This window comes from Camelus ferus, chromosome 27, assembly GCF_009834535.1.
Source record: "Camelus ferus isolate YT-003-E chromosome 27, BCGSAC_Cfer_1.0, whole genome shotgun sequence".
Taxonomy (NCBI): Eukaryota; Metazoa; Chordata; class Mammalia; order Artiodactyla; family Camelidae; genus Camelus; species Camelus ferus.
This window is the reverse complement of record NC_045722.1, coordinates 5,275,647-5,302,106: the sequence shown is the minus strand read 5'-3', so window position 1 is coordinate 5,302,106 and position 26,460 is coordinate 5,275,647. Positions and strand designations below refer to the sequence as shown.

Genomic DNA, 26,460 nt, shown 5'->3' with positions numbered 1-26,460 from the left:
GCCTCAACTTACACCCTGGCCTGCCCCACACAGGCGGTCCACCTCCCCTGAGTGGCCCACAGCTCTGCTCCCTGCTCAGTCAGGGGCCTCCAGGATCCCTGAGCCTCAGTCCTGGCCGGTTCCTAGGCCAGCAGCCTCCGAACCCCAACAGCTGCCCCCAAGCACCCGTAACCCTGACCCCCTCAGACCAAGGAGCCACCCTCCTCTTTCCTTCCCAAAAGCTGATTCCCAAACACTCTTTTTCACCCTGTGACTCAACTGCACCCCCAGGAGCATGGCTGGAGGTGGAAAAGGTGGGCTCCAGGAGATGGAAGAAAAGAAAGGATGGCAGAGAGGGTGGAGGAGAGGCCCCTGGAACCTACCCGGCACATACGCCCCCGGCCCCGCCTTATCCACCAACCCAGGCAGTGGCTGCTTACCTCTCGGGGGGGCGCGAGCAGGATCAAGGGCTCTTCAGAGGGACACCTGGAGGGAGACAGCAAAGAAGGGGTGAGACAGCAGTCAGACAGAGACCTGCAGACTCCTCACCCACCCCTCCTGCAGTCAACCCACCAAGCCTCTGCCCACAGCCTGGGACAGAGGAAACAGGAGTCTGGGCAGCCTAAGGATGCCAGACTCACTCCAAGGAGTGCAAGTGCAGCTGGCTGGAGACGGGCCTCCGGAGGGACAGAGTTATGGGGGTCAGGGGAAGTCCCTGCAGCAGGCCCAGAGCTCCATGTGGGCCCTAAGGGACGGGCACACCAAACAGAGAGCAGCTATCCCCACCTATACTGACACCTGTGGGGTTTCTGGCCCCCGGACATATAGGGCTGAACCTCAAATCCTCCTTCCTGGGGAGCATCCAGGCCCTCTCCTGCACCTCCGACTGGGGCTTTGACCTGTCATCTCAGCTTTGTCACTGGCTCACCCCATGACCCTGGGCTGGCCCGTTCCCCTCGCTGTGCCTTGACTTCCCCATCAGTACCAGTAGATGCATCAGAGTCGCCTGGAGGGCTTACAAAAACACATCTTGATGGGCTCCACCCCCACAGTTTCTGATTCAACAGGTCCAGGCTGGGGCCTGAGAATCGGCATTTCCAACAAGCTCCCCGGTGATGTTGCTGCTGCCGTTTGAGGTCACACTTTGAGAACTGCTAGTATAGATCTGTCTGGACTGCAGCGCGCATAGCCCACACTCTCAAGGATTTTATAGGCTGACTGAGGAGACCACACTCAAGTGCACACAGCCAACTCAAAGCAGCCACAGAAGGAAATGTGGCTTATAGATCTGATGGCTGTGGGCTGTGGGCCAGTGTGGTCATGGAAGGCTTCCTGGAGGGGGTGAAGACCTAATTTACCATTTTCACAGATTGTAGCCGTATTATTATGCAAGTCGTACAGGCACGCTTCGTTTCATTGAGCTTCACTTTACTGCACTTCACAGAGTTTGTGGGTTTTACAAATTGAAGGTTTGTGGCAACTCTGCATTGAATAAGTCTATTAGCACTTTTCCAACAGCATTTGCTCAATTCATGGCTTTGTGTCACATTTTGGTAATTCTCACAATATTTCAAACCCTCCACCAGCAAGAAGATTATGACTTGCTGAAGGCTCAGGTGATGGTTAGCATTTTTTTTTGCAATAAAGTATTTTTTAATTAAGGTATATATCTTGTTTTTTCAGACATAATGCTATTACACACTTAATAGACTACATTGTAGTGTAAACATAACTTTTATGTACATCGAGAAGCCAAAAAATTTGTGTGACTCATTTTACTGCAATATTCACTTTATTGTGGTGGTCTGGAACCAAACCCGCAACATCGCTGAGGTATGTCTGCACATGAAAGCTTTCTCTTGTTAAGAGCTTCAAATACAGATACCTGCAGAGTAAACACACTCTTATGCCCAACCACATCTCCAAAGGTCCCAGCTCCCTCTCGATGTGAAACTTTCACTGTGCATTTGCACATACATGCAGATAGATGCACAGGTGTTTACATCTGGACACAAACATGAGGTTACACTCCAGCGAGCACAGCCTCTGTGCTGGCGTGTAACCGCGTTCCTCACTTAGCAATGGATTTTGGAGACCTTTCCCTGTCTGCACATAAAGATAACAACAATCACTGATTGTACTCACTGAGCACCTACTATGTGCTAAATACTGGGCTGAGCACTGTATGTATTAATCTATTTAATTTTTATAACAAACACCCAGTGGGTGCTACTGTTAGCCTAATTTTGTAGATAAGAAAACCAAAGTGCAGAGTAACCTGACCAAGCCTAGGGAGTGGCTGAGCCAATGAAGTGCCAGTGTCTGCTCCAAACAGAGTCCTATTATGTTTGATGCTACATGGAGGAAGTTCCCATGGGGGCATACCCTTACCTACTGAACCAGACCTCTCAAGATGAATGCTTAGGGGGTTCCAATTTTTTATTTCTAACATTACCGGGAAAAAGCCTGCCTCTTGTACATACGTACAAGTATTTCTAAAGAATAGGTCAAAGGGTATATACATTCAAAATGTTGATACTCACTGCCGAATTGTCCTCTAAAAATGTCTGTGCCAAGGCCAGGCTGACCATTTCCCCAGGTGAATGCTTACTGAAAACAATTCCCATTCATGGAGCACCTATCAGGCACTAGATCCAGTAACATCTGAGTTGTCAACTCCATTTTGCAGATGTGTAACTGAGGCTCAAAGATGTGAAGCTACTTGCCGAAGGTCACACAGCTGATAGCATATCAATTTGCCTCAATATTATGAAGGAAGAAAAGGCGGAAAAGAGGGAGGGAGATTCCTTGACCCACCTGCCCTTCCATCTTTCTGCTCCCTTTTATAGCAAAACTCAAGAGCTCTAGTAAGGGTCTCAGTCTCCACTCCCTTACACCCCGCCCGCCCTCATTCCCTCTCCAGTCGCGCTTCCATCCCCACGACTCTACAAAACTGCTCTTATCAAGGCTCCCAGAAACCTCAGTTTTGCCAAATCCAGTGGTCACTCTCTGACACGGCTAACTGCTTCCTCCATCGTGAAACACTTTATCTTTGGGGTCCCAGGATTCAGCCTCTCCTGCTGAGTCTCCCAGGCTTTCCTCCCTTCCTACCCCACCACCCTACAAACATCCAAGGCCCCAAGGCTGGCTGGGGTTCTCTTTTCTCTCCTGTCTACACATTCCCTGGTCTCAGCCGGTGGGTCCTGTGGTTTTAAATCCCAGTCATGCCCTCAGATCTCCCTCTCCAGCCCCAGCTCTCTCCTGAGCACCAGCTGCGTGTATCCACAGGCCTATTTGTCATCTCAACTTGCTCATCTAACAGACCTGTCCAAAACAAAACTCTTAATTTTTATCCCCAAAATGATGTCTCCCTCAGCCTTGACTCTTCTCTTTCTCGCCCCACACCCAAGCCATCAGCACACCATGTCAGTTCAACCCCGGAATACATCCAGAAACTGCCCGCTGCCCCAGCTCACCTTCACCTGCCCTCACCTGGATGACTGCAGCAGCCTCTTGCCTCGCTGGGCTCCCTGCTCCTACCCTGGCCCCAAACTATCACAGCAGCCACATAATGGTACAAATCAAATCCACTTACTCTCCAGCCATAAGCAAGGGGTTTCCATGGTAGAGAGAATCAAGTCTAGATTCTTCAAAGCCTGCCCACCGCTCAGAACTCTCTCCCGCAATCTGGCTCCCTCCCACCCTGGCCAGTGTTGGGGTCTCTGTCCTTACTGCTTCTGCCCAGAATGCTTTTCCCCCAGACTATCATCCTGGTCAAACAGAACCTCCTTCATCTTTCCTGGTCATCCTAGGTCAATGCCCCTCACGCACTGCAATCTCTCCCATCTTTCATAGACTTTAATGCCTACGTGACATTATCTTGCTGATTTGTGTCCTTGTTTCCTCTTACTATGTCCAGTGCTCAGCACATAGCAGATGCCCAGTAAATATTTGCTGAATGAATGGATGGATGGATAGACGGATGGATGAATGAATAGGCAGAGGCAGCTCTATCTGGCTCCAAAGCCTGTGTTTCTATTTCCTACACAATCTGCTCCCACATGAAGTAGGAAGGAACCAGAAGGCTCACCCAGAGGGCAGGACCCTCTGAGCAAAGGCAGGGAAGTGGGCACAAGGCTGAGACAAGGCCAGCTGGAGCGGTGGATGCACACTTGAGACCAGTGGGGCCCAAGGCCTCCCTGGGATGCCAGGCCCAGCAGCTCCTGCCCCAGGGGGGAACTGAGGCTCTCACACCTGCCAACTTGTCCCATTCAGGAGGAAGCCTTGGGGGGCAGCCGGCAACTGAGCACAACTGGCAGGGGGCCAGTATGCCTGCCAACAGCTGGCGCTGCTGCCAGGCAGCCAAGTAATCATGTTAGCCAGCGGAAATTGGTCCAGGGAGTTTTTTTCCTTCGCCTCCCATTTTCTTTCTTTTCCCTTCCCCCTCGGAGCTGCAAGACTCGGAAGATTGATCTTTGCCTGAAACGGAGGAGATAACTCGATATAATGAACTCCACTGTCCCTCTTGCTGTTTGGAGCTTTTAAAAAATTTAAAAGGACTGGGGACAAAAAAGCTTGTCCTCAGGGCTCTCTTGGGCTGCTCATCCTCCCCTGGAAGCCCCCGCCCCTCTCATGCCCCTCTCCCAACTCTCCATCTGCCTCCTTCCCCCTTCTTTTTCCCTTGGGATGCCTTGATGGAACAAAGGTTAAAAATATCCCCTTTCTCTTTTAGGTTTTAAAAATAATTTCGTTGAGGTCAGGGCTGGATCCACCAATCGCCCTGCCTCCCACAGCCCCCACCCTGGGGGCCGCCCCCACTCCCCAGAGTCACCAGCCAGCCTAGGGGTGACAAGTAGGCTCACTCCACCTGTTCTCAAAGCATTTCTGAAGGGAGCCAGTGAGGCCCAGCCCGCCCACTGAGGCGCTGCCAGAGATGGCTTTTGTTCCAGCAAACAGCCCTCTAAAGAGCCACCTAATGACACACAAAGGAAGCACAGCTCCAAACTGGGGCCCAGTTTTGCCCCACCTCACTGGAGGTCCATGCCTCTCCCTCCCCAGTCAGCCCAGCCTTCAGCGTGGGGCTCATGGGCTCTGTGCCCCTGCGTGTAGTCACATAATCCATCACATTTATTGAGTACCTACCCCATGCCAAGCATTGGGCTGGGGCTGGAGACTCAGGGGAACACCATTCCTTTCTGATTCCTGCCCTCATGAAGGCGCAGTGAGCAATCAGTGGTCACACTGTTGGGGAGTGTTGGGCAGGGGAGAAGCCCATTCCACACTGGGATGAGGGCTTTAAAGGAAAGTCGGGGGCCCTGAGAGCTCGTACAGTGGTTAGGGTGATGTCCTCAGAGCAGAGATCTCCAGAATAAGTAGAAAACCACAGGGCAGAGGGTGCGGGTGGAGGGCTCCAGGCATTATAGAAAGGGTCGCTCTCAGGAACGTGCCATCCAATTAGGGGCCTCTTCCCAGGGCTCTCTACCTGCAGAGGGAGGGCAGATCCCATGATTCCTTACCTGGCATTCAAGGCCCTTCCTAGCCTGAACTCTGACCCAAATCCTCTCAACCCCAGCCTCCCCGCTCAAAGCACAGCCCAAGCATTGCCTCAGGGGCCCCAGGGCAGAAGCTGCTGCTCCCCACCACACCAGTGAGCTCCTCCCCTCCCCAGCACGACCACGCAGCTGCTCACACAGGCCATGCTGAGCGGTCTGCACAGTTGCCCCTCAAAGCGCCGGGAGTGTGTGCCTAGGAGAAGGAAGAAACGGGGGTGTAACAGAAGGTTCAGACTGAGAGCAGTGAGGGCCGAAGGCATCGGGGAGAGCTTCCTGAAGAGGGGGTTCAGGGCTCTGAATAAAGGAGGATTTGGACATAAAATCGGGGACCCAGGGCCACAGAGACAACAGGCTGAGGAAAGGCCTGAGGAGGTGGCCACCCAAAGAGAGAGGCCTGCCTCAGCTGATCTCTAACCTGTAGCCCTTAAGAAGTCAGTTTGGACAGGAGAAAACGGAGGCTCAGAGAGCAGCTGCTTCCACCTGCTATGCTGCCAGGCAGTGGTGGCAGGTAGGATGCTGTCCAAAGGTCCTTAAGCAGTCATTGTCCACCAGCACCCCCCACTCCCTCGAAAAGCTGGCAGACCAGAAGGCAGGCAGCTATCACACCATGAGGCCAACAGAAGGGGGATGGGAGACTGGAGGATCCCGAATCCAGGCTAGGAAGTGAAGAGATGCCTGAAGTGGTTCTCTAAGATGTCTGCTAGGCTAGGAAAGGCACTATAGGCAGGGGGTCATCCTGGGCAAAGTCTGAAAAAAGCCACCAGATTTGCTTCCTGGCCCCTCCTCAGGTTTTCTGGCATGGCTGGACTCCTGGAAACGTGGGTCAGCCCACTTCAGCCTGAGCCTTGCAGGAACCAATCCCTTCCCCATCCATCACATTGCCCCGTAGTCCATGCTGTTCTAAGAAATGCCTGGCCAGTCTCATCAGGCTTTCTGTCCTCCACTTTTGGGCCCTGAGGTCTCAGCCTCCTTGGGTTGAGGACACAACAGAGACTTGGGGCTTTTGCCCAGGAAAGTCCCTTCCTACCCCTTCAGCATCCCCCAGAGTGGTCCCGGACACCACGCCTGGCCACCCAGGAGGGGCAGGCCACAGGCCCCACAGACTACAGTGTGGCCAGCCTCTCTCCCCAGGGCCCACCACTGCTGGGAAGAAACGGAAAGGCCCAGACTGACCTTGTGGTTCCGCAGGCAAGTGGCTTCCCGCCTCAGCTCCTCCAGCGCAGCCCCCTGGGGCTGCGGGCTCTGTGGGCATCAGGGCCGGTTGGAGGCAGTAGAAGCTCAGTGTAGCCAGCCCTGCCCTGCTGCTGGGGGCTGAAGGCCTGGTCCCCACACAGACCAGGGAAGCCTCACCCAGAACATCCAAACAGAACGCTTCCCAGCACCTCAGCTGAACGCAGAGAGGAGAGGGGCCAAGGGGAAATCAAGGTTCAGACAGAGGGGGAGAGATTCTAGCAGGGGAGAGGGACAGAGAGAGGCTTGGGCCACACTCAGCAGGCAGAGCCTGAATGTCAGGTGCACAGAAATGTTAGGTGTCACCCTTTGTGCGCCCAGTAGCTTCATGGGCTGATCCAAACAGAGGATAGGAACTTCAGCCAGCTATCAGCAAATGTGAGGCTATGTCTGTTGGGGGGCTACTCCAGGGGACCTGACTGACCTGGCTGAGCCCCAAGCCCAGCTTGGGCCAGGCCACAAAAATTGCCACTGCGCATGCGTGGAGCTGAACATTCCTTCCCAAGCCTCTGAGGGGTGAGAAGGCCCAGGCTGGTCCCTCCACCAGCCAGCCCAGCCAGAGCTGGCCCCGCCCGTCACTGCACCTTCTCCCCACGGCCTCTGGGAGCAGAGTCACCATAGACAGGGTCTTGCAGAGCCACCATCTAGGTGGCTGACATAGCAGCCCATCTACCCTCCCAGCAGCTCTCTGAGGTGGGCATGAGCACCCCCCTTACAGAAACAGACACCAGTGCGGGTAGAAGACACAGAGAGCTGCTCCCAGACAAGCAATGAGACAAAGCTGGATGATCTGCAAAACCATAACTTTCATTCAGCCCATCAGAGAGCTGAGGTCACAAGGCAACCAGGGGAACCAAACTACAGAGGGTGAGAAGCTGCTCTGAGGACAGTGAAACGCATAGACGGTTTCAACTCTGGTAGAGGCGAGAGGAAGGGGTGCTGCCAAAATAGTAGGTGAGCAAAACACAGCTGCAGGTGTAGGAAATCTCAGGGCCGAGTGTGGGCCGGCATGACCATTCAGATCCCGCGGTCCCAGACACAAGGAGGCTCCACCCTCCCCGCCAGCATGTTTCCACGGGCCCCCACGACACTGGCAGGAAAGCATGGGGCAACGCAGGAGGTGGAAAAAAGACCCGTCAGTGGTGCACGCACACAATACCCCATCCACCACCCTGAGATGCCCTTCCTAAGGAGCCCCAGCCCAAAGAGGGTTGGTAGGATCTGCTCCATTCCTTCTGAAGACTGTCTACTCCGGGCACAGAGTGAGGGGTGATTTCCTCTTCTCTCTCCTCTAAGAACCTTTAGACAGTCAAATTATAGCTCCATATAAAAGCAGAGGCAAAGACATCAAGTTCAGGAGTTATTCTCTCCTTAACGAGCAAGTAGGGAGGACAGAGAGAGACAGGAGAGAGGCTGAAGATTTGCCGTGACTAGGGGTTGGGAGCAGAATGGAAAAAAAGCCCCCCAGGTTGAGGCCTGCTTCTGGGGAGGGAAGCAGCAAGGCGGGGAGCTGGGAGGGCATGGCAAGGGCCACAGAGGGTGCTGCTGTGAACCTGGTGGGGTGGGGGGTGGGGGCAGTACCTCCCAACCAGGCAGGAAAGGGGGGTCTGAGGGGCTCATGCAGTGAGCAGTTAAAGCTTCAGAGCAATGTGGGGGGTCCGCCCTACCTTCATTTATGCAGCCAGACAATCAGCAAGTATTTCTTAAGCACCTGTCATAGGCCAGGCCTTGAGGGTCCTCAGTGAGTAAGAGAGACAAGGTCCTCGGAAGGGAGGAGAACTTACTGTGGGCAGAGCCTGGTCCAGCACCTCCAGGGAGTCCTTAACACTGGTTGTACGTCAGGCACCTCTGTCAGACACTAGGAATGCTGAGTAGAGGAAAGAGCAGAGGTTTGGAATTAAACAGGCATTGGTCTGAATCCTGAACCTTCATCACAAGCTGTGTCTATGGGCAAATCCTCTAGTCCCGCTGAGCCTCAGTAAGAATAACAACAGTTCCTAACTTTTATTAAATAGTTACTATGTACTCATATTTGTTATTTAATCAGTACAACACTATGAGATAGGGACTATCATTACCCCCCTTTTCTTGGAGGAAACCAAGACACAGAGAGGTTTAGTGCCTCACCTAAGGTCACACAACTAGTACCCGGATTCATAGCGGGGGCAGCCTGGCTCCAGACACACTCTTAACCACAGCAGCATGGTCAAGAAGTAGTTCCCAACAGAAGCCTTCTGCACTGTTCCAGGCATTCCATTACAGTCTAGAATCATTGCCACTGTAACTCGTCTCTGCCCACTGAACCTCCTGCCACTGTAACTCGTCTCTGCCCACTGAACCTCCCATTCACTCTGTGGACCCCATCTCAAATGCCCTCTCTTCGGTGAAACCTGCCAGTTTCTCTCAGAACTATGGAGGATTACAGCTCAAAAAGATGAGTCACATAGCTGGTTGGTGGTAGAACTTGCCATATACCACATGCCTCTAGCAGGGATGGATGTGGGGATACTGTGTGAATGGAGGCCAATGTAGGGTCACCCAATGGTTCCTGAGCCACCTGAGAAGGATGTAGAGCACCTGAGCCTGAAAGAACAGGAGATTATAAGAACTGAGGACAGGACGAGTCAGGATAAGGAACATGGGTGTGAGTGAGGGACCTCCTCCACTGCGTTCCATGGTCTCCTATCCCTCCCCCAACCCGAAGGCTGAAAGAACCTACTCTTCTCTCCATCTGTCCAACTCCTGCCCAGCTATTTTTGCAGGTCCAGAACCAGTACTGCTACTTCCTCCAAGCAGCCAGCCCAGAATTGCCCAGCACCCTTTCAAGCACCCTGAACCTGCAGTCTGCTTGAGGACTGGAGCAGACCTAGAGGATAAAGGAGTCAGGTGGCATGGGTAAAGGGCAGTCAGGAGTAGGAGCACGGCTGGTGGGGAGGCGAGCCCTGCCTGGAGGATAACAAGGCACCCTACCCAGCAGGAGACTCAGGCAAGACGCTGCGCCCGCTGGCAGCAAAGCTAACTTGATGGATGGCACCATTCAGTAAGAAATAAATCCCGAGGCACGTGCGCCAGGTGAGCTGGGCGGGTGTATTGGTTTTATAGATGCTTAATGAATGTGTCGGCCGCAGCGGATGGCAGCATTGCATCTGTCTCCCACCCCTCTCCAGCTCCTTGTGCTCTGGGACCACCTTCATCCCCCACCCTCAGGCTCAGCCCCTTCCCTAAGCTTCCTTAGAATCAGAGATGGAGGGTACAGAAGGGGTCCAGAGATTAGCTGGTCCAGACCAAAACTGCCGTTGCACGGACTGGAAAACTGAGGCCCAGAGGGCAGCATATTACCCAAGGTCACACAGGAAGCCAACTGCAGAACTTGGACTAGAACCTGGGCCTCCAGCCTGCACTCTCAGACTGCACTCTCCAGGGACCTCTCCAGACCCTCCCTGCCTTCAAGCTCTGCTTCATAGCAGGAGTAGCCTGGCTCAGGTCCAAGACTGCCCCACCAAAGGGCCAAGCCTGGGTCCCTCTGTCCCCCTCCTTTACCTCTAACAACATGGCTACAACGTGGCAGGCACCTGGGACTCATGGCCACTTCTGGTAGGACCGAGTGGATGAGGGCTCACAATGAGTCAGAGCAGGAGCACAGGTACGGTCTGCATTAGTAAGCAGAAAAGACCCATCCCTGGGGACTCTTCCCAAGGACTGGACCCCCAGGTTCCCTCTGGGGTTAATCACTTGTGCTGTGTGCCTGTTAATTACTTCTGCCCAGTGACCCCGCAATTCCTAGATGAGCAGAGGTCAGGCTGGCCCTGGCTTTATCAGAATGTCTGTCAATTCCCAGGCCGGGCTTTCCCCAAGCTGACGGGCGCATGTGCTCAGAACAAATCCCTCAATCAGATTAACGAGACACTGACCTGCCTGTGAACGGAGCAGAGGGAGCCTTGGGGAAGGGGGTGTGGAGAAGGGCCAGAGAATGTGGCTGCACATGACACAGGAACCAGGCAAGCCCCAACCCCAGCATCTCCCTGCACCTGCCGCCATGCCTGAAATGTCACCATTAAAGGAAAACATCGTTCCTTTGGGGATCACAGGCATTACAGTCTCCGATTAAAGGGAAAATCCCAGAGAGAAATCACACCCTCCATCATTAGCCACCTCCACGTGTCAGCAGAGGACGTGGGCGGAGGGAAGGGGAAGCACCGAGCACCTACTATGTGCCAGACGTTGGAGGTGACACCAAGGCTCAGGGGTCAAGTGACTGCCCAGCGATCACTCAGCCTGTAGGTGGCAGAGCTAGGATTTGAACCCAGAGCCATGTTCTCTCGTTTCATAGGGTCCGCTCAGGGGCTGTGGCTGCCTCCCTGAGCCTCCCTCTGGCAGGATCATCCCTGCCCTGTCTTCCCAGCCCCAGCCCAGTTCTCACTGGCGGTCCTGGACGGAGGTCTGTGTCCAGCATCATCTGCCACTACAGGGCTCCTCGGAGGCCCCTGCCTTTCCTGACCATGGGAAGCACTGCCAGGAAACTAGCACAACGCCATCCCCTTGGTCGGGGAGCAGGGGAGCACCTCTCCACAACCCTGTCTCTGGGCAAGCCTTCCTGAAGTTCTTCCTCTCACTCAAGCAAACAGGCTCAGCGGAGGCTGCTGGCTGGCCCAGAGTCTCTGCAGCTGAGCAAGGCCTGGCGCAGAGGGATCTCTAACTCCCGAACGGTCCCAGCCAGGTCTGAGGTCCCTCCATAGAAATGGCTCTTCTTTGCCCCTCCCACAGCTGCTTCATAGGCCTCCTCCTGGCTGCCCAGTGAGGCTGCTCCAGGGCCTCTGGGGTCCTCCCGCAAGACCACCCTCAACTCACCCACATTCCCAGGCCCCCAGCCATCACCAAGGTGTCCTCTGAAAAAAGGGACAGGACCCCAGCCATTTAATGGTCATCGAGTTAGTCAATCACCTTCTCTCTGCCAATGAGCTAAGGGTTATCTGGGAGCAGCCAGAGAGGTTGAAATACAGAGACGTGATCAGCTTGGGGGTTGGTGGGGGGAGTAAGGAGAGAACAGGAACAAGCATTTATTAAGCACCAACTATAGGGCAGTCTTCCTCTATCTCATTTAATCCTCCCAATAGCCCCTTACATTATGCCCACTTAACAAATGGAGAAAGCGAGCCTCTCTTGAGGTTAAAGCATATGGTTTAACTTGGATTTGAACCTGGATCTGCCTGACTCTCCACTGTGCTCCCTACCCCCACCCCAGGTGCTGAGTAAACACAAGCAGATGAACTAACTTCCCTAGCGACAGGGCTGGTGCCATTTCCCAGATCTCCCTTGGGACAGACTTGCCAGTGAGCCCCTTCCTCCCTGCCCTTGGGGTCAACAGCTGGCCTGGCCAACCCCTGGGGTGGGAGGACGCCTGCTGCCTTCCTCTGGGGCTGTCTCCCTCTCCCCTCTCCCTTCACTCTCACTAGCAACTGAGTAAGAAGAATAGAATTACAGCTTGGCTACACAAGACACAGAATTAGCAGGATTAAATATAAATAGCTATTAAAAGTGCCTTATAATTAAATTCATTTCCCAGTTATTTGTTTTACACACACACACCCGCCCACACTCATGCACACACGCACGCGCTCCAGGCCGCAGCTCCACACAGAGTGGGTGTCAGGGCCCCAGCTGCTAACCAGCCTCCTCCTCACTGTTGCCTCTTCTTTGGGGTTCCAGCACCTGCCTCTCTCCCGTCTCTCTTTCCGCACCCCCACTTCCTGTCCCTGCTTCCGGTCCATCCACCCAGCCCTTTCCAGAAGAATGGACACTACCATTACGGCTGTTCCCATACGCTGAGCCTACTATGAGCCAGACATCTGACACCATCACCTCCTTTATTCTACCCAAAGATATATTTTTCATTCAGTAAATATTGTTGAACACCAAGTACTTAACATACATGGTCTCATTTAATCCACACAATGACACTCATTCCTTCATTAAACAAGTATTAGTTGAACACCTACTACCTGCCAGGGCCCGGTAAGTGCTAGCAATACTCCAGCCAACGAGACCCGAGCCTCTGCCCTTGTGGAGCCCACCCTGAGGAAACCCCAGAGCCAGAGACCTGGCCAGGTGACAGGAAAAACACAGGTGCCACCTGAGTCGGGCCAGGAGGAGGTCAGGTGGGACAGGGACACATGGAGGGGGTGTGTTGGGAACAGCCTTCCCACTGTGAGCTCCTCGAGGGCCCCAGTGTATCCCATCATCTCCCTGTGTCCAGGAAAAAAGACAGGACACAGTGTGGGAACATCATTCATGACTGTCAGCCTAAACTGACCTAGCCAGGTGTGAGCCTGCCTCTGCCACTTCTCATGCTATGCCCCCGAGAGGCCCTTTCTCTCCCTCAGGACTCAACTTCCTTCTCTGTAAAATGGGAGTAAACCTAATCCTGTGGGCATAAAGTACAGAGGTGAAAACACATAGCTTTGAACTGTGCCTGGTACATAGTGCTCAATGAAAGTTAGTTGCTTTTATGATTACCATTACTACAATTATCCATCTCACCTGTAGAGTTGAACAGTCATGGCTATGAGAGAACTTAGAAAAAGCCTCGTAGAGATGGGAAGGATTATAAGACCTGTAATAGTGGGGGTAGTGAGGATTCCCTGGGAGGAATACAGTGAAAGTCTATAGGGAGGGGGTCATATAGGAGAGGAATACCTCCAGCTGATCCCCAGAGGGCTTCCTGGAGGAGGAAGCAGTGTTTTTGGCCTCTCCATCCCAGTCTCCTCCCCTCTGCTCACTTGACCTGATTTTCAGCCCCTTCCTACAGGGACATGGGAGGACCCCAGCCCCAGAGCCTGGACTGTAAGGGAGGAGGCAGTTCAAAACCTTCAGCCTTTTAATTCAACCATTCAACTAGACCCACTGCCTCCTGAGCCCTGGGAAATGTATGAGAAGAAGACCTCATCCTTCCAAGGGATCGGACGGCTGGGAGGCAGGGCACACGTCCCCAAGATGAACAAGGTCTGAGACAAAACCAAAGTAACGGCATGACCCCAAGTGGCGAACCGTGAGGCCTCCAACGTTTTCTGAGTCGCTGCCGTGCATCAGGCACTCTGCTTCGTTATTACCCTCAGGCTGAGCAGCCACCCTCGCAAATGGCAGTAAGATCATGGCCTCATTTTTCAGAGAAAATGACTCAAAACCCAGAGAGGTCAGCAACAACTTGACTAAGGTCACAAGACCTGCAAGTGGCAGAGCTAGGGATGGGCCCCAGGTCCATCTGGTCCAAGGCTTCCCTTGCCCCATGCTGCCCCTGAGCCAGGAAGGCCCTGCTGGGGAACCAGGGCGGAGGAGGCAGCATTCCTAGAAAGCTCCCTCTGTGTGGCCCCTGCCTGCCTGGCCCCTCTCGTCCTCTCACCATCACCCTCAAGGTGGACTGCCTACCCTACTGGCCCCCACAGATCCCCCACAGTAGCCAGTCCCGGGAGCCCAGGAGTAAAGACTTTTTGTCCTCAAAGTAGACAACTGAGCTAATTAACAGATACTCCATCCTTTCCCCAGCTAGGACATTACTTCATTATCCAAAGCCAAACATAGCCTCACGGTGTCCGGCAAACACGCTCAGGCAGCTGGCAGGAACAGAGCAAATGGATGGGAAGCAAGAGGCCTATTCTGGCCCAGCCTCCCCTCAGGGCTTTGGGGCTCTGTCCCATCTTTCTGACAAATGCTGGGGAAGAGAAAGGAGCCTGTATCGGATAAGAAAGATCACAGGCTGAGCAATAAGGCACAAAGACCCCACAGACAACCCACACCTATTGTCACTTCCAGATGAAACAGGCCAGCCCCAGGTGAAGGAGGGAGGGCAGGAGAAATGAGGAGTGGGACTCTGGTGGCAGGCCAGGCTGCAGCACTGGAGAGCTGGGTGGAAATCCCACAGTGCCCATGGGATGAGCAGCCTTCCCTTGTGCCCAAACGGCAGAGACCAGCCCGTCAGCAGGGGTGCAGCCTACTTTCCCAGACTCATCGCTGCCACCTGCCCTAAGCCCATGAGATGGACTTCTCACCATCTCCCACACATACAGGTGGCCTCGTGCCAGCCTCCTCTTCAGTGACCATGCTGTTTCCCCCTCCTTTCTTCCTCTCCAGGCTTGGTGCCACCTTTTTCAGGGGCCTTTCTGACTGTTCCATCCTACAGGAACCTGCTCAGCCTCCTGTCTGGAGCACTTCTTATGGGCCCCACAAAATCACATGGTTCTGCAGTGCCTACCATGCCCAGCTCTCATTGTTGTGGTTTGGTTATTGACATGCCGGTCCTGTTACAGAGAAAGCAGAGATATGACTGCCTCCATTTCTCCTCTGTCACAGAGTTCAGTATAGAGACAAGTGTTTGTTGACTGAACACGAAGAAGTCCTTCTAAAGCCTCCATGTGCTGCAACTGGGAACCCTTGGAGAGTTTAGAGACCAGTGTTGTAGTCAGCTCTAATGCTAAGTTTCTTTGTGCTCTTGGAGAAGTCACTGGCATCCTCTTGGCCTTAGTGCCCCTACCTGACAAAGCAGGGCTTGAGTCAGAACAGCCAGTGGGGTGTGTTCAGCTGTGAGGAGATGGTGGGCCCCAGGCTGAGCTAGGCGCTGTTCGTGGTGCTGAACCTGGGAGTGGCCCTCTCTGAGGATGGTGGTTACAAAAGCTGAACAGAGCCACGGAGAGCGGACTGGAGTCTGGGGGAAGGAAGGAAGGCACAGCTGAGAAAAAAAATATTTGGACTGCTGGTTCTGGGCACTGCCAGGGTCTGTCAGCATGGGTGCCACATGCTCAGGCTTGGGGAGGGGGACTCAGTTTCAGCCACTGGGGGGCCAACAGTCTAGCCAAGGACCCAGAGCCACAGTGAGAACATGATCTGATGGAGAAGGAGCTGGAAGCGCACACACACACCATGTGTGCACACAGCAGCACACGCATCACAAACTCTCTGCAAACAATGTAGGCAAGCCTTGCAGGCACCAAGCTTCCAGACCAGAGTGCCCTCCCAGACATCAGCACACTTGATCCCCCACACCTGAGGAGGCACAGGGACCTCCTTATGGACCCTGAGGAGGCAAGACAGACTTGGTTCCTGGATGCTTCTCACTTCCAGAGTGTGAGAGGCTATTACCCGATCCCCTCCTCCAAGCTGTGCCAGGTGCCTGTCTTCATGAGAGATGAGACAAAGGAGGCATTCGCTGTGGAAAAGCAGGCAGCAGGCCCAGAGATGGGGGAGAAAGTACAGCAGGGAGGGATGGGGAAGGGAGAGAGACAGGGAAAAGGGGAAGAAAGGGAGGAAAAGAGGAAGGGAGAGAGGAAAGGAAGACAGATTCCACTGCTACTGAGGAGCAGATCTTGGCAGGGCCCTGTGCTGGCCCAGCCACTGTCCGCTTCTGAATAATTTCTCCAGCAGAAACTCCATAATTACGGGTAATAACAATCACTCTGATTTGTGTGTATTGAGCACCTTTCAGCCAGAGCTCTCCAAGTGCTTTGCCAACATTAATTAATTCATTAGGCACGCCTGCCTCCCTGGGACAGGGCAACATGACGCCCCACCCCCAGAGCACAGCCGGCTCAGGGGCTGAGCCTGTGGAGGCAGTCCCAGCATGGGTATGTGCTGGGCGCCCTGAGCTGGGTGGGGCTCCGAGGACGACGAGGCCCGCAGAGCAGCCCCTTTGGCCCCACACCCCGGCTCGGCTGCCCACTCAGAGGTCGGGTCCGCGCCCTGAGGCACAGCCTCCCTGCCCCAGTCCATGAGAGGGCCAGGCCCAGAGTCACCAGGGACCCAGAGACAGCCAAGCCTCGGCTGTGCCCTCAGTCACTGGGGACCTTGGGGACCTCACAAGCGTCTATGAAACAGTTGCTTCCCCTGTAAAAAGGGGGCGGGGGTCTCCAGTTCCCAAGGTGGTTATGAAGCTCGCGGCAGGCAGTGTGGGTGGGAAGCATTAGACCTGACCAGGGCTACACAAAAGAAGGGTGTGGCTCCTCCCTCTGCTGGCCGGGTCTGTGGAAAAGGGGACCAGAAGGCCACAGACAGAGGCACAAACACTCCCTACTGGCTAGGACCCTCCTAGAACTATACTTGGGCACTCAGTCCCCTTCAGGAGCATGGACATGCCTCTCACTGCAAAGGGCTCTCAGTCCTGCCCCTATTGCCCACCCCAGGCCCCGTCCCACATTGGCCTCTGTGCCAGAGGTCTTGGGGATCTGACCAGAAAAGAGCAGGTTCCCTGAAGGCCAAACTCAAAATCAGGGCTAAAAGGGAACTCCGGGGTCACCAGGCCTTAGCCTAGAAGCACAACACTCCTCAAACTCACAGAGAGTGGCCAAATCTGACATCATCCCTTCCAGACCTTCACAGGGCAGATGGGGAAATGGAGGCACAGTGGGGAGAGGAATACAGGCTCTGAAGTCTGACCTGGAATTGAATCCTGGAACCACCATTTCTTTGTGCTAGCACTTGAGCAAGTCACTACCTCCCTGTGCCTCTATTTCCTTATCTGGAAGAGGAAATGGTAAAGTACCCTTGGCTAACCGCTGCCGACACTGCAGGCACCTAACAAACGGAGCTGTTGTCAGTAATTATGCTGTAATTACACTATCTGCTTAACACCTTCCCTAAGGTCACATAGAAAATTCCATAACTAGATCCCTGACTTCATGTCACAACTCTTTACTGAGCATCTGCTATGTGCCAGGCACTCTGTCCACTTCTTGAGCTCCTCTCCTTTGTAGATGCCCTCTGCCCAGCTGCCTGGCTTCCTCCCTAACTCCTCCACATTCCTGCCTCCTTCCTGATGCCAAGCATTTGCCCTTGCTGTTTCTTCCGCCTAGATTGCCCTCCTTCCTCCTCTCTGCAAAGCTAAGTTCTCTTTCAATCTACCAAGATCTTCTCCAGCCCTGTCTCCTCCAGGAAGCCTTCTCTGATTGCCCAAATGTGATTTAAAACCTAACTGCTCCCAAGTTCCACATTCTGTCTCCTGGGTGCAACTGGGGGTTCCTTCAGGTCTGGGACTAGTCTCCTCCTCAACCTGTTTCCACAGTGTGGCTGAGCAAAGGCTGATGGGAGGGTTCTGGGCCAGTCCAGGCCAGGGCTGGGAAGGCAGAGGCTCAACTACCAGGATCATGCAAGCCGATGTCCATGCAGAAGGGCCAGGGAAGGCCTCCAGCTACATCCTAACTAGCTGAGCCCACTTTCTTCCCTGATGGGTCCCAATCTCTGCATGGAGATCTCCTCGTGTGGTGGCAGCAGACGAGGCCTCAGGTGTGAACGGCACTTTACAGTTATGGCGCCCACAGTCTCACTGGGGGCCATGAGGAACACGGGGCCCAAGGAGCTCAGACACTTGACAGCCACATTCACAAACACAGTTCCACATATACGGCACTAACGCACAACGACACAGCCAGGCATTCATTCTCACACATAACCACACAAAATACATGGTGGCACACAGCCATGGACGCACACCTTCACACGGAGTTACACAATACACACACTGACACACAATGACAACTACACATCCATGAACACACACACACCATGAAGGGGAGGCCAAGCCAGGGTGGTGGCCCCGGGTCAGCACTGCTGGTTGCGGAGGCAGTAAAAACATGACCATTTCCCTTCATCTGGGCATCTTTCTGGTTTCCCCTCCTTTTTCTGCACATTTTTCATCATAGTCTTAAGAACACCAGTGTCGACATGCTAACTTGAAAGACGACTGCAAAAGTGCCACTTTAGGGAAAGTGCTCAGGGCACCGACCCTGCACTCCCCGACTTCCACCCACACATCTTCCCCACAGGGCTCGGGACGCCTCCGCATGTGTGCACGTACACCCAGCGCTCCACGGCCCACACACACTCATGTGCACTGCCTCACACACACCATCCAGGCTCCCACATGCTGACCTCAGAGAGACCCTGGAGCCCACCCCTGGGGAGTGGCTCCACCTCTGCTGTGCAGGTCTCCCCACCCATACCTGTGACCCCTACATCTGGGGGAGTGGGTCGGAAACCCAAGCCTGAGAAGGAGTCCCACCACCCGTGAGCAAGGTGAGAAGCTCGGGGCCCTGCTGCCTCCCTCTTTGTCAAACCCCTCACCCTTCTCTCTCCCCAACTATGTCCCTGTCTCAGGGTCACCTCCTCCAGGAGGCCTCTCTCATTCCCAGGAATCATCTTGGTTTGGTGTTTGAGACAATGTCTTGAGAAGAGTTTTCTTGGGTAGTCTGCCCAGGGTCTTGGTTCTGGGCTGACTGGACAGGAGTCCAAGCCCCCAGAACAAGAATGGTTGTCAGCCAATGGGACGGTCGGCCTCCTTCCCAGGTTTGGGTTCCCTCTTCACACCCTCAGGTTGGGCTCATCAGACACTGACCACGTGTAGGGGTTGACTCCAGGGACAGGCATCAGAGAGGAGGGGGATTCCGGTGAGCCAGAATAAAACAGGAGGGGAAGGGAGCACCACACAGGCGGAGGCCGGGCCCCACAGACCTTATGGAGGTCATTTTCCATCTTTGTGCCTCAGTTTCTTCATCGGTCAATGCACATATTGTGAAGACCAAGTCAAAGTGCTTTTGATCTAAAAACGCCACGTAGGTGTTAGGGTCCTATGGTGTTTTCCTGCAGGGTGTCCACCGGGAAGTCTTCTGTTCTCCTGAGCCACAGAGGTGTCCCTTCAAATCCCCAGAGGAGAAGACAGAAGGTGTGAAGACGGGGTAAAGAAAAGCAGTAAGGGGCGGAGTTTACCCTAAGGGACAGACAGAAGGATGGTGAGGAAAAGAAAGGCAGCCATAGACGCCTATGAGCAACGGCTGTCTGGAATTGCCCAGAAGCTGGGGCTCAGCCCCCCACCCTGGCAGAGGCCTCAGGGCGCAGGGCCCCTGGTAAAGAGCCCAGCCTCCAGCTCGTTAGCCAAGACCTGCTCGTTAATCACGGCGGGCTGCCTCTCCCTGCCTTGGCTGTGTCAGGCCATAATAATATATGAAGAACATTCATTTATTCATCAACTTCCCACTCAGGAAAAGATATATGACGTTGTAGGAATGGATTTATCCTGACACCCAGCTTTCAGCAAAGTGAGGCTAATTTAAACATTTAAGTCGACTGCTCGCCCCTCCCCTCGACTCCCAATTTTTTTCTTAAATGGTGGGAGGTGAAGGATGAGAGGGAAGTTGAAAATGCACAAGCCTGCATGGTTTGAGAATTGGAGGCAATGGAGAGGAAAGGGGATCTTGGCCAGCTTTCCCTCTGGCCTCTCCCCTACCACTCATCCTGGCCCTGTCTCAAATAAAATCAGTGCACCAGTGGGTGTGGGGGAGACAGCACTGAGCCAGAGGTCGGAGTCCTGCTCCACCACTAATTCACGGCACCCTGACGAGCCCCTCCCCATCTCTGGCCTCCATTCCCTTTTCTGTAGAGCAGCGGGTTGAGCAAACTAGCCCCTGTCCAGGTCCTTTCCAGCTTTGGGAGCTGGGTTCTTGTGTCCTCTTCTGGGCATCTCCTCACCCCTGTGGTCCATCTTCATGCTCTGGGGAGACAGAGGAGAAGCAGGGCCGAGATGGCCACCCTGCTAGGGAGAGTCAACTGAACCCAGAGGAGTTCAGAGAAGGCTGGGCAGTCAGGGTGTGCTTCACGGAGGAGGCAAGGCTTAAGTTCAAGCCAAGGGAGCAGCCAGATCTTGAGCTCTTTAAGAACACAGCCTCCAGAGCTAGACACTTAGCCTCAAATCCCTGCTTTCCCATCTTACTCTGTGGCTTTGGCAGTTTGCTTCCCCTTCCTATGCCTCAGTTTCCTCATCTGAAAAATGATGATGAGAGTGCCTACACTAGAGGGTTCTTGGGAGGATTAGCTGGGGCCACCATCCATGAAAAGCCCCTGATACCGTGCTCGGCACAGAGGAAGTACTCAGGCAACACGAGCAGCACCGTCATCAGGGATGGGACAAGAGGGGAGGGGGAAATATCTGGGTGAGGCTAGCCTGCCCCACGTGTCCTCACTTCAGCCCAGGCCTGTGTGAGATGTCCCAGGGTGGGTCTGCTCCACTTAGTCCATCGGGAGCCCACCAGGCCCCTGACCGAGGCAGTAGGATTTCTCTTTGCTACAGGCTGAGACCAAACCACCCCACCTGCCATGAGCAAGAAATAAAATCAGGGCCTTCTCTGAAGCCCTGGAAAGCACTTAATAGCAGGGCAGGGGAGTAAGTAGCAGGCACCCAGGGGGCGGGCATGTGACATGAGTAAATAAAACGCCTTCGCACGCGCGCGCGTGTGTACATGCGCATGCGTGCGCCTATGTGTACGTGTGCAGACACAGGCACACAATGCCTTTCCCCCACAGCTCCCCCTCCCTTCACTGGCCTCTGATCTGAGGTTACAAGCCACCAGCTGCCCACAGAGTCCTTGGGCCTGAGAGTGGGCTGGTGTGGAGGCGAGGTACAGGTGGCAAGGGCCCAGCCCAGGCGGAAGACTGGAGGGCAGCTGGAAGGGAGGACAGAGACCTGGGAAGCCTGCTAACCCCACACTGCCAGAGCCAACTCGGCTCAGGTGGGCCTGGGGCAGCAGGCCATGGCCAAGTTACTCTCAAAACCTCAGTGTCCTCACTGAGCCAAATAACATCAACTTCACAAGGTGGCTGCAAAGATGAAGTGAGGTGGTGTACTGAGGCACCAAGCCCAGGGCCTGGCACCGCAGGTGCTCAGCATGCATCCCTCGGGGCCCCTCCCCCAATTTCAGGGGTGCTGGGAAAGCTGAAAGCAGCTTTCCTCTCACACCTCGCCAGAACAGGAGACCCCATTAGGCAGTGATGGATTGGAGCCAGGAACAGGGAAAAAAGGTGCCAGCTTATGTGGGGGCGTCTGCATCTCTGCAAATCTCGCTCTAATTGAGTGTCCTATTAAAACACGTTGATTGGTAATGCAGTCGTTTTAATAAAAGAGTTCCTGTGTTATTTTTACAAGTCATAACTGAACAAACATGTCGAACCGTCTCCCCCGGCCACACCCGCGGGGAGCCTGGCATCTGAGCCACATCCCATAACCAGGATGTCACAACTCACCTGGTGCCAGCGGTGCCCATGACCCACAAGGCCCGGAGGGCAGCCACCCCACAGACAGTGACTGTCAGGTCTAAGAGGCCCCCTCCCTCCCTAGGCGGGCCTGGGTGACAATTCTAAGGAGGCGGCTTTTTTTTCCCTCCTCGATAGGAAGCTTGGCGGTGACTCACGCCTGTTTGCCTGTCTCCCCGCAGCAGCCTGCTTCTGTGTTGTCGCTCAGGCACACCTGATGACTGCCTCCCCTGTGGGGGTTGGAGGGCACCCTGGGGTGGGAGAGGTGACATTTAACACCCCGGGCTGGAAGTGGAGAGGATCAAGGAGGCAGAGTGAGCCCAACCACTGAGGGTGCCCTGGGCCCCACCCAGCAACTCCAGCCCCAGTGGGCCTCAGTGCCTAGCCATCTAAAAGCAGGGATCGGACCATACACAGGGGTTGCAAACTGGGCAACAGGGTGTTTGGCTTGGCCTGCTCAGTGGTTTTTAAGAGATTCAAGTCAGTTGCCAACTTTTATAAATCACACAGAAATCTGGGCTTCTCTTGGAAAAATCTAACCTGGCCACACATGGCCTGCATTCACACGTGGCAACAATCTGGTGGTGCTGATGGTATCCCTTTGGTCCCCCACAGTCCCCACCCAGCCTGCTTCATTCATTTCCATTCCCTGCCTGTTCCCTGGAATCTGAGTTTGAGACTGCCCCCTCCAAACCGGGCCTCCAGTTGTAAGGTTCCAAGTCTCTAAACCTGTGCTCTGCCTGGGGCTGGGGGAAGTGAGGCACAGGAGGAAAAGGGGGTTAACGGGACTCGTAGCTAGACCCAAATTGGGAATACAATGCAGGAACATACATACAAACCACAGACTTTATTGTCAACGGTTTTACTTTGTGTTGTTATTAATTAGTATCCATGTTCAATTCACACCATTCTATTAAACCAAACATTTGCTCCAGTGTATGGGGTGGGACGGTGCTGGGACCTGCAATCCAACTGTGAGGGACCAGGCCTCTGCAGCCCGGTCCAGACACAGGACCACACATGATCAAAGGCTGTCCTAGGGGCTGGCTGATAGCCCAGGAGCCGGGATGGATATTCTCTGTTTTCAAATTTGGGGACCTAATAACCAGTTTAAAAGGTTGAGTTGTAATTGTGCAGATACACAGAATGAAATAAAAGCTTTTTTCTGCTATGATTGTGCTCTTTTCAGTTAAGATGTCTAGACTCCAGAAATACCATTAATCTGGTCCAGGTCAGGCACAGGACATTACAGGTAAATAATCTCCCACCGTAATTAAGTGCAGGAAGGAGAGATTCCACGTTCAGATCTCTCAGCTACCTGGTGAACACCTTTCCACTTCCAGCACTCAGTCCATGGGCCCCCTCCTCCACGAAGCCTTCCCTGACTTACCACCCAAGGGACATACCACTCCCTCCACAAGACCTCCCACTCTGCCAAGCATCGCCTCACACCTCTACCTCTGTCCCAGGGGCCTTCACTGTAACACATCCACTCACAAACCTGCCTCCCCGCAGGGCTGGGAACTCCCTGAGGGAGGAACTGGGTCTGGATGTTCTGTCACCCCAGTACCAGCTTCAAGACCCAGACTGGCACACAGTAGGTGCTTAACAGATGGCCAAAAAACTAATGGAGGACCAAAGGTGAGGAGGCAAGAGAGAGAAATCCCAGAAAGGGATGTGCCCACCCACCCCCGCCCCCGAGGCAGACAGGCATGCCCCACCTCACCCCGCCCTCACCCAGTTGGCAAAAGCTGCAGAATTAAGCACAAGTTATAATTAAGACGGGATGTTTGAAGAGAAACATAATCTCCGTTTCCGTGGGATCCGCGGGCACAACAGTAATTAACGTCTCATTAACATTCGCCTAATTAAGCAGTTTATGAAAATGTATAGATTTGCATACTGCCACGCCAGGCTCAAGGAGGCAAAATTAACCCCTCAGGCCTCAGGTTGGGGTTGGGAGGCAGGGAGGGCTGGGTGAGGCCTGGGGAGGAGGCGGGGTGGAGGGACACCAGTCACTTGAGGCTGGGGGGAAGGGATGGTCCTCAGGGGCCAACCTAGCACCTCCCACAGCCCCACCTCGCAAGTCCCTCCACCAGACCCTCCACCGACCTGAGGTGAACAGCTCACTCCTCTCCTCTTCCAACTCACTGGGCCAACATCAGAGTTTCTCAAAAAAGACCTTTTATAAGGAAATGAAGGTCATTTGCCCCACCCCCTCCACCACCCCCAGGCTTTTCCAGCCCCCACTACTGACCAAACCCTGAGGGTCTCCCTGCAAAGCCCACTGCTCAGCCATGCTTCTGGGTGCCCACCATTCCCCGTGGCTCTCTGCAGGGAACAGATCTTCCAATTAAAAAACCTTTTTAGCTTCAGGTGCTTTTACCTGCATTACCTCACTCAGCCCTGCCAGCTTCCTGAGGGCTGAGCGAGTGCCATCCCATTATATCCCAAAGGAGAGAGGCTCAGAGAGGTCTAGATCCCGCCTAAGATCACAGAGCTGTAGTGACAGACCCCAGGGCTCTGTGACCCCAAAACCCCTCCCACTTCCCCTGGCTGCTCGATTTGGATACAAACACTCCCTGCCAGCAATAACAACACACTTGTAGCCCCGCCTTGGGAAAAAGCAAGCTGCTCCTTCTCCCCTCACCTGGACACCTATTAACCACCCTCCTGGGGGCCTCCTCAGCTCCCAGCCCAGCCACCACAGCTGGATCTGAGCTGCAACCTGAGTCACTCGTGACGTGGCCATGGCGGGAGGCCTCAGTTCCCCAAAGGACAACAAAGAAAGGGGCCTTTTAGGACAGTGTCAAGGCTCAAGTAAAGCATTTCTCTCCAGAGCACTCTGAAGCCTTGATCACTGCACGCATTTTGGTTGTTCATTAATTATCTTTTTACTCCTTGAGCTCCACGCCCACTGCAGTGATGCCCACTGTTCGTGTGCCTCAGACACTGGTCAACTCTGTCCATTCTTAGGGCAGATTCAGACAACTTTTCTCAGTGAAATTTAGCAATACATATCATGAGCCTTAAAAAATGCTCATTCCCAACAAGCTATAAAAAGCATAAGCCATAAAGGTGAGAAATTTGACTTTATTTAAATTTATAGAAATTTAAAGCATCTGTGCAACCGAAGACATCACAAAGGGAAAAGACAAGCCAGAGACAGGCCAGGAGAGTAGACCTGCAGTACATATAGCTGACAAAAAATCCACTTCCAGGCTATATAAAGAACTCTGCAAATCAATAAGATAAAGACAAATCGCCCACTTTTTGTAAAAGGCAAAGAATAGGAACAGGCAATTGGTGGGTGAGGAGACCCAAAAGGCATGACAAGACTTCGCCCCAGCGCAGCAAACCCAAGTAAAACACAATACAACTCTGTAACCATTAAGTCGGTAGTCACCTAAAAAGTCACAGGGCCGAGCACTGTCGGGGCTGTGGGGCAAGAGGACCACTCGTTCATTGCTGGTGGCAGTGGAACTTGCCACAAGCATTTGAGGAAACAATTTGGTCTTATCTTGTAAAGCTGAAGATGCATATAGCCTACAACCAAGCAATTCCACTCCAAGAGAAACTCCCACACACGCACGAGGAGGATGTAAAATGCTCACAGCAGCCTTGTTTGTAAGAATGAAAAGGGACAATGCTCTAAATGTCCACCAGCAGGAGAACGGAGCAGCTGTGGGATGTGCAGATTAACTGCAGCAGATTGAACACATGCATTTACCTTCACTCCTTTCCAAAACCCCATTACAACAATAAAGCATCTTTTTTATACATAAATCCAAAAGGACAAAGAATGGAAGAAGAGGAAACAGCAACATGATTTTGGAAGTCGGAAAGCAGATGGGTGAGTGGTAATTGGCTTGGCAGAGCTGAGAAAGCGAGTCCCAGTCCTATTACCTGGCAGAACCCACCCAAACACTCAGCTAAATGGTGGCACCAGGTGGCCCTGGACATAGGGATGAAGGACTGGCTAGAAGGAAAGATGCAGGTAGACCCCAAGGAGCTTCCAGCTCTGCCCAGAGAAGACTGGGAGACACCTGGCTGAGGGGAGAGTGGGGGACCATCCGGAACACTGAAGGAGTAGGTGAAAGTTTCTGTGCTGGATTTCAGTCTCGACCCCAGCCTTCCTCTCCCATTCAGCTCCAGGAGGCACTGCCATCAGGGCTCCCCAGTGAACCAGCCACAGAGAACCCACAGTTGGTGAGCCCGCCCCCACACAGGGGACACCAATCAGTGTTTAGTGCCCCAATCCTAAGTAAGAGCTACCAACCAAGCATCTCCAGACATCTGAACATCAGCTCCACCAACTCAAGGGCTTTTGACCATTTTGTTCAGGGCTACAGAATGGGGCTGGCACAGAGCCGGCACTCCATAAATTTCTTCCGAGTGAATTCACTGAGGAACCCTCTAATAAGTAAGACAGAGTCCCAAACAAGAAAGCAAACTGAAAAGAAAAAAAAAAACCAACTTGACAGAAACAGGCAATGCGAATAGAAGAAAACTTAAAAAAAGAAAGTGCAAGCTATTATTATCCTCAGAGAAATAAAATATAGTATCCATGAAACAAGAACTGGATACAACATATTTTAAAGAGAACATTCAGCAAATAAAAAGAAATCTTTGAACTTTA

General features: G+C 53.6%; 1 protein-coding gene across 1 annotated transcript in view; it reads right to left on the bottom strand.

Moving 5' to 3' along the window:
• Positions 1 to 26,460, bottom strand: part of LOC116660156 — a 112,217-nt gene that overhangs the window by 39,053 nt on the left and 46,704 nt on the right. The window contains exons 6-7 of the mRNA XM_032468855.1: positions 8,546 to 8,619; positions 420 to 465 (exon numbers count right to left, since the gene is read on the bottom strand). Of these exons, the coding sequence (XP_032324746.1) occupies positions 420 to 465; positions 8,546 to 8,619 (120 nt within the window). The remainder of the gene's footprint in view (positions 1 to 419; positions 466 to 8,545; positions 8,620 to 26,460) is intronic.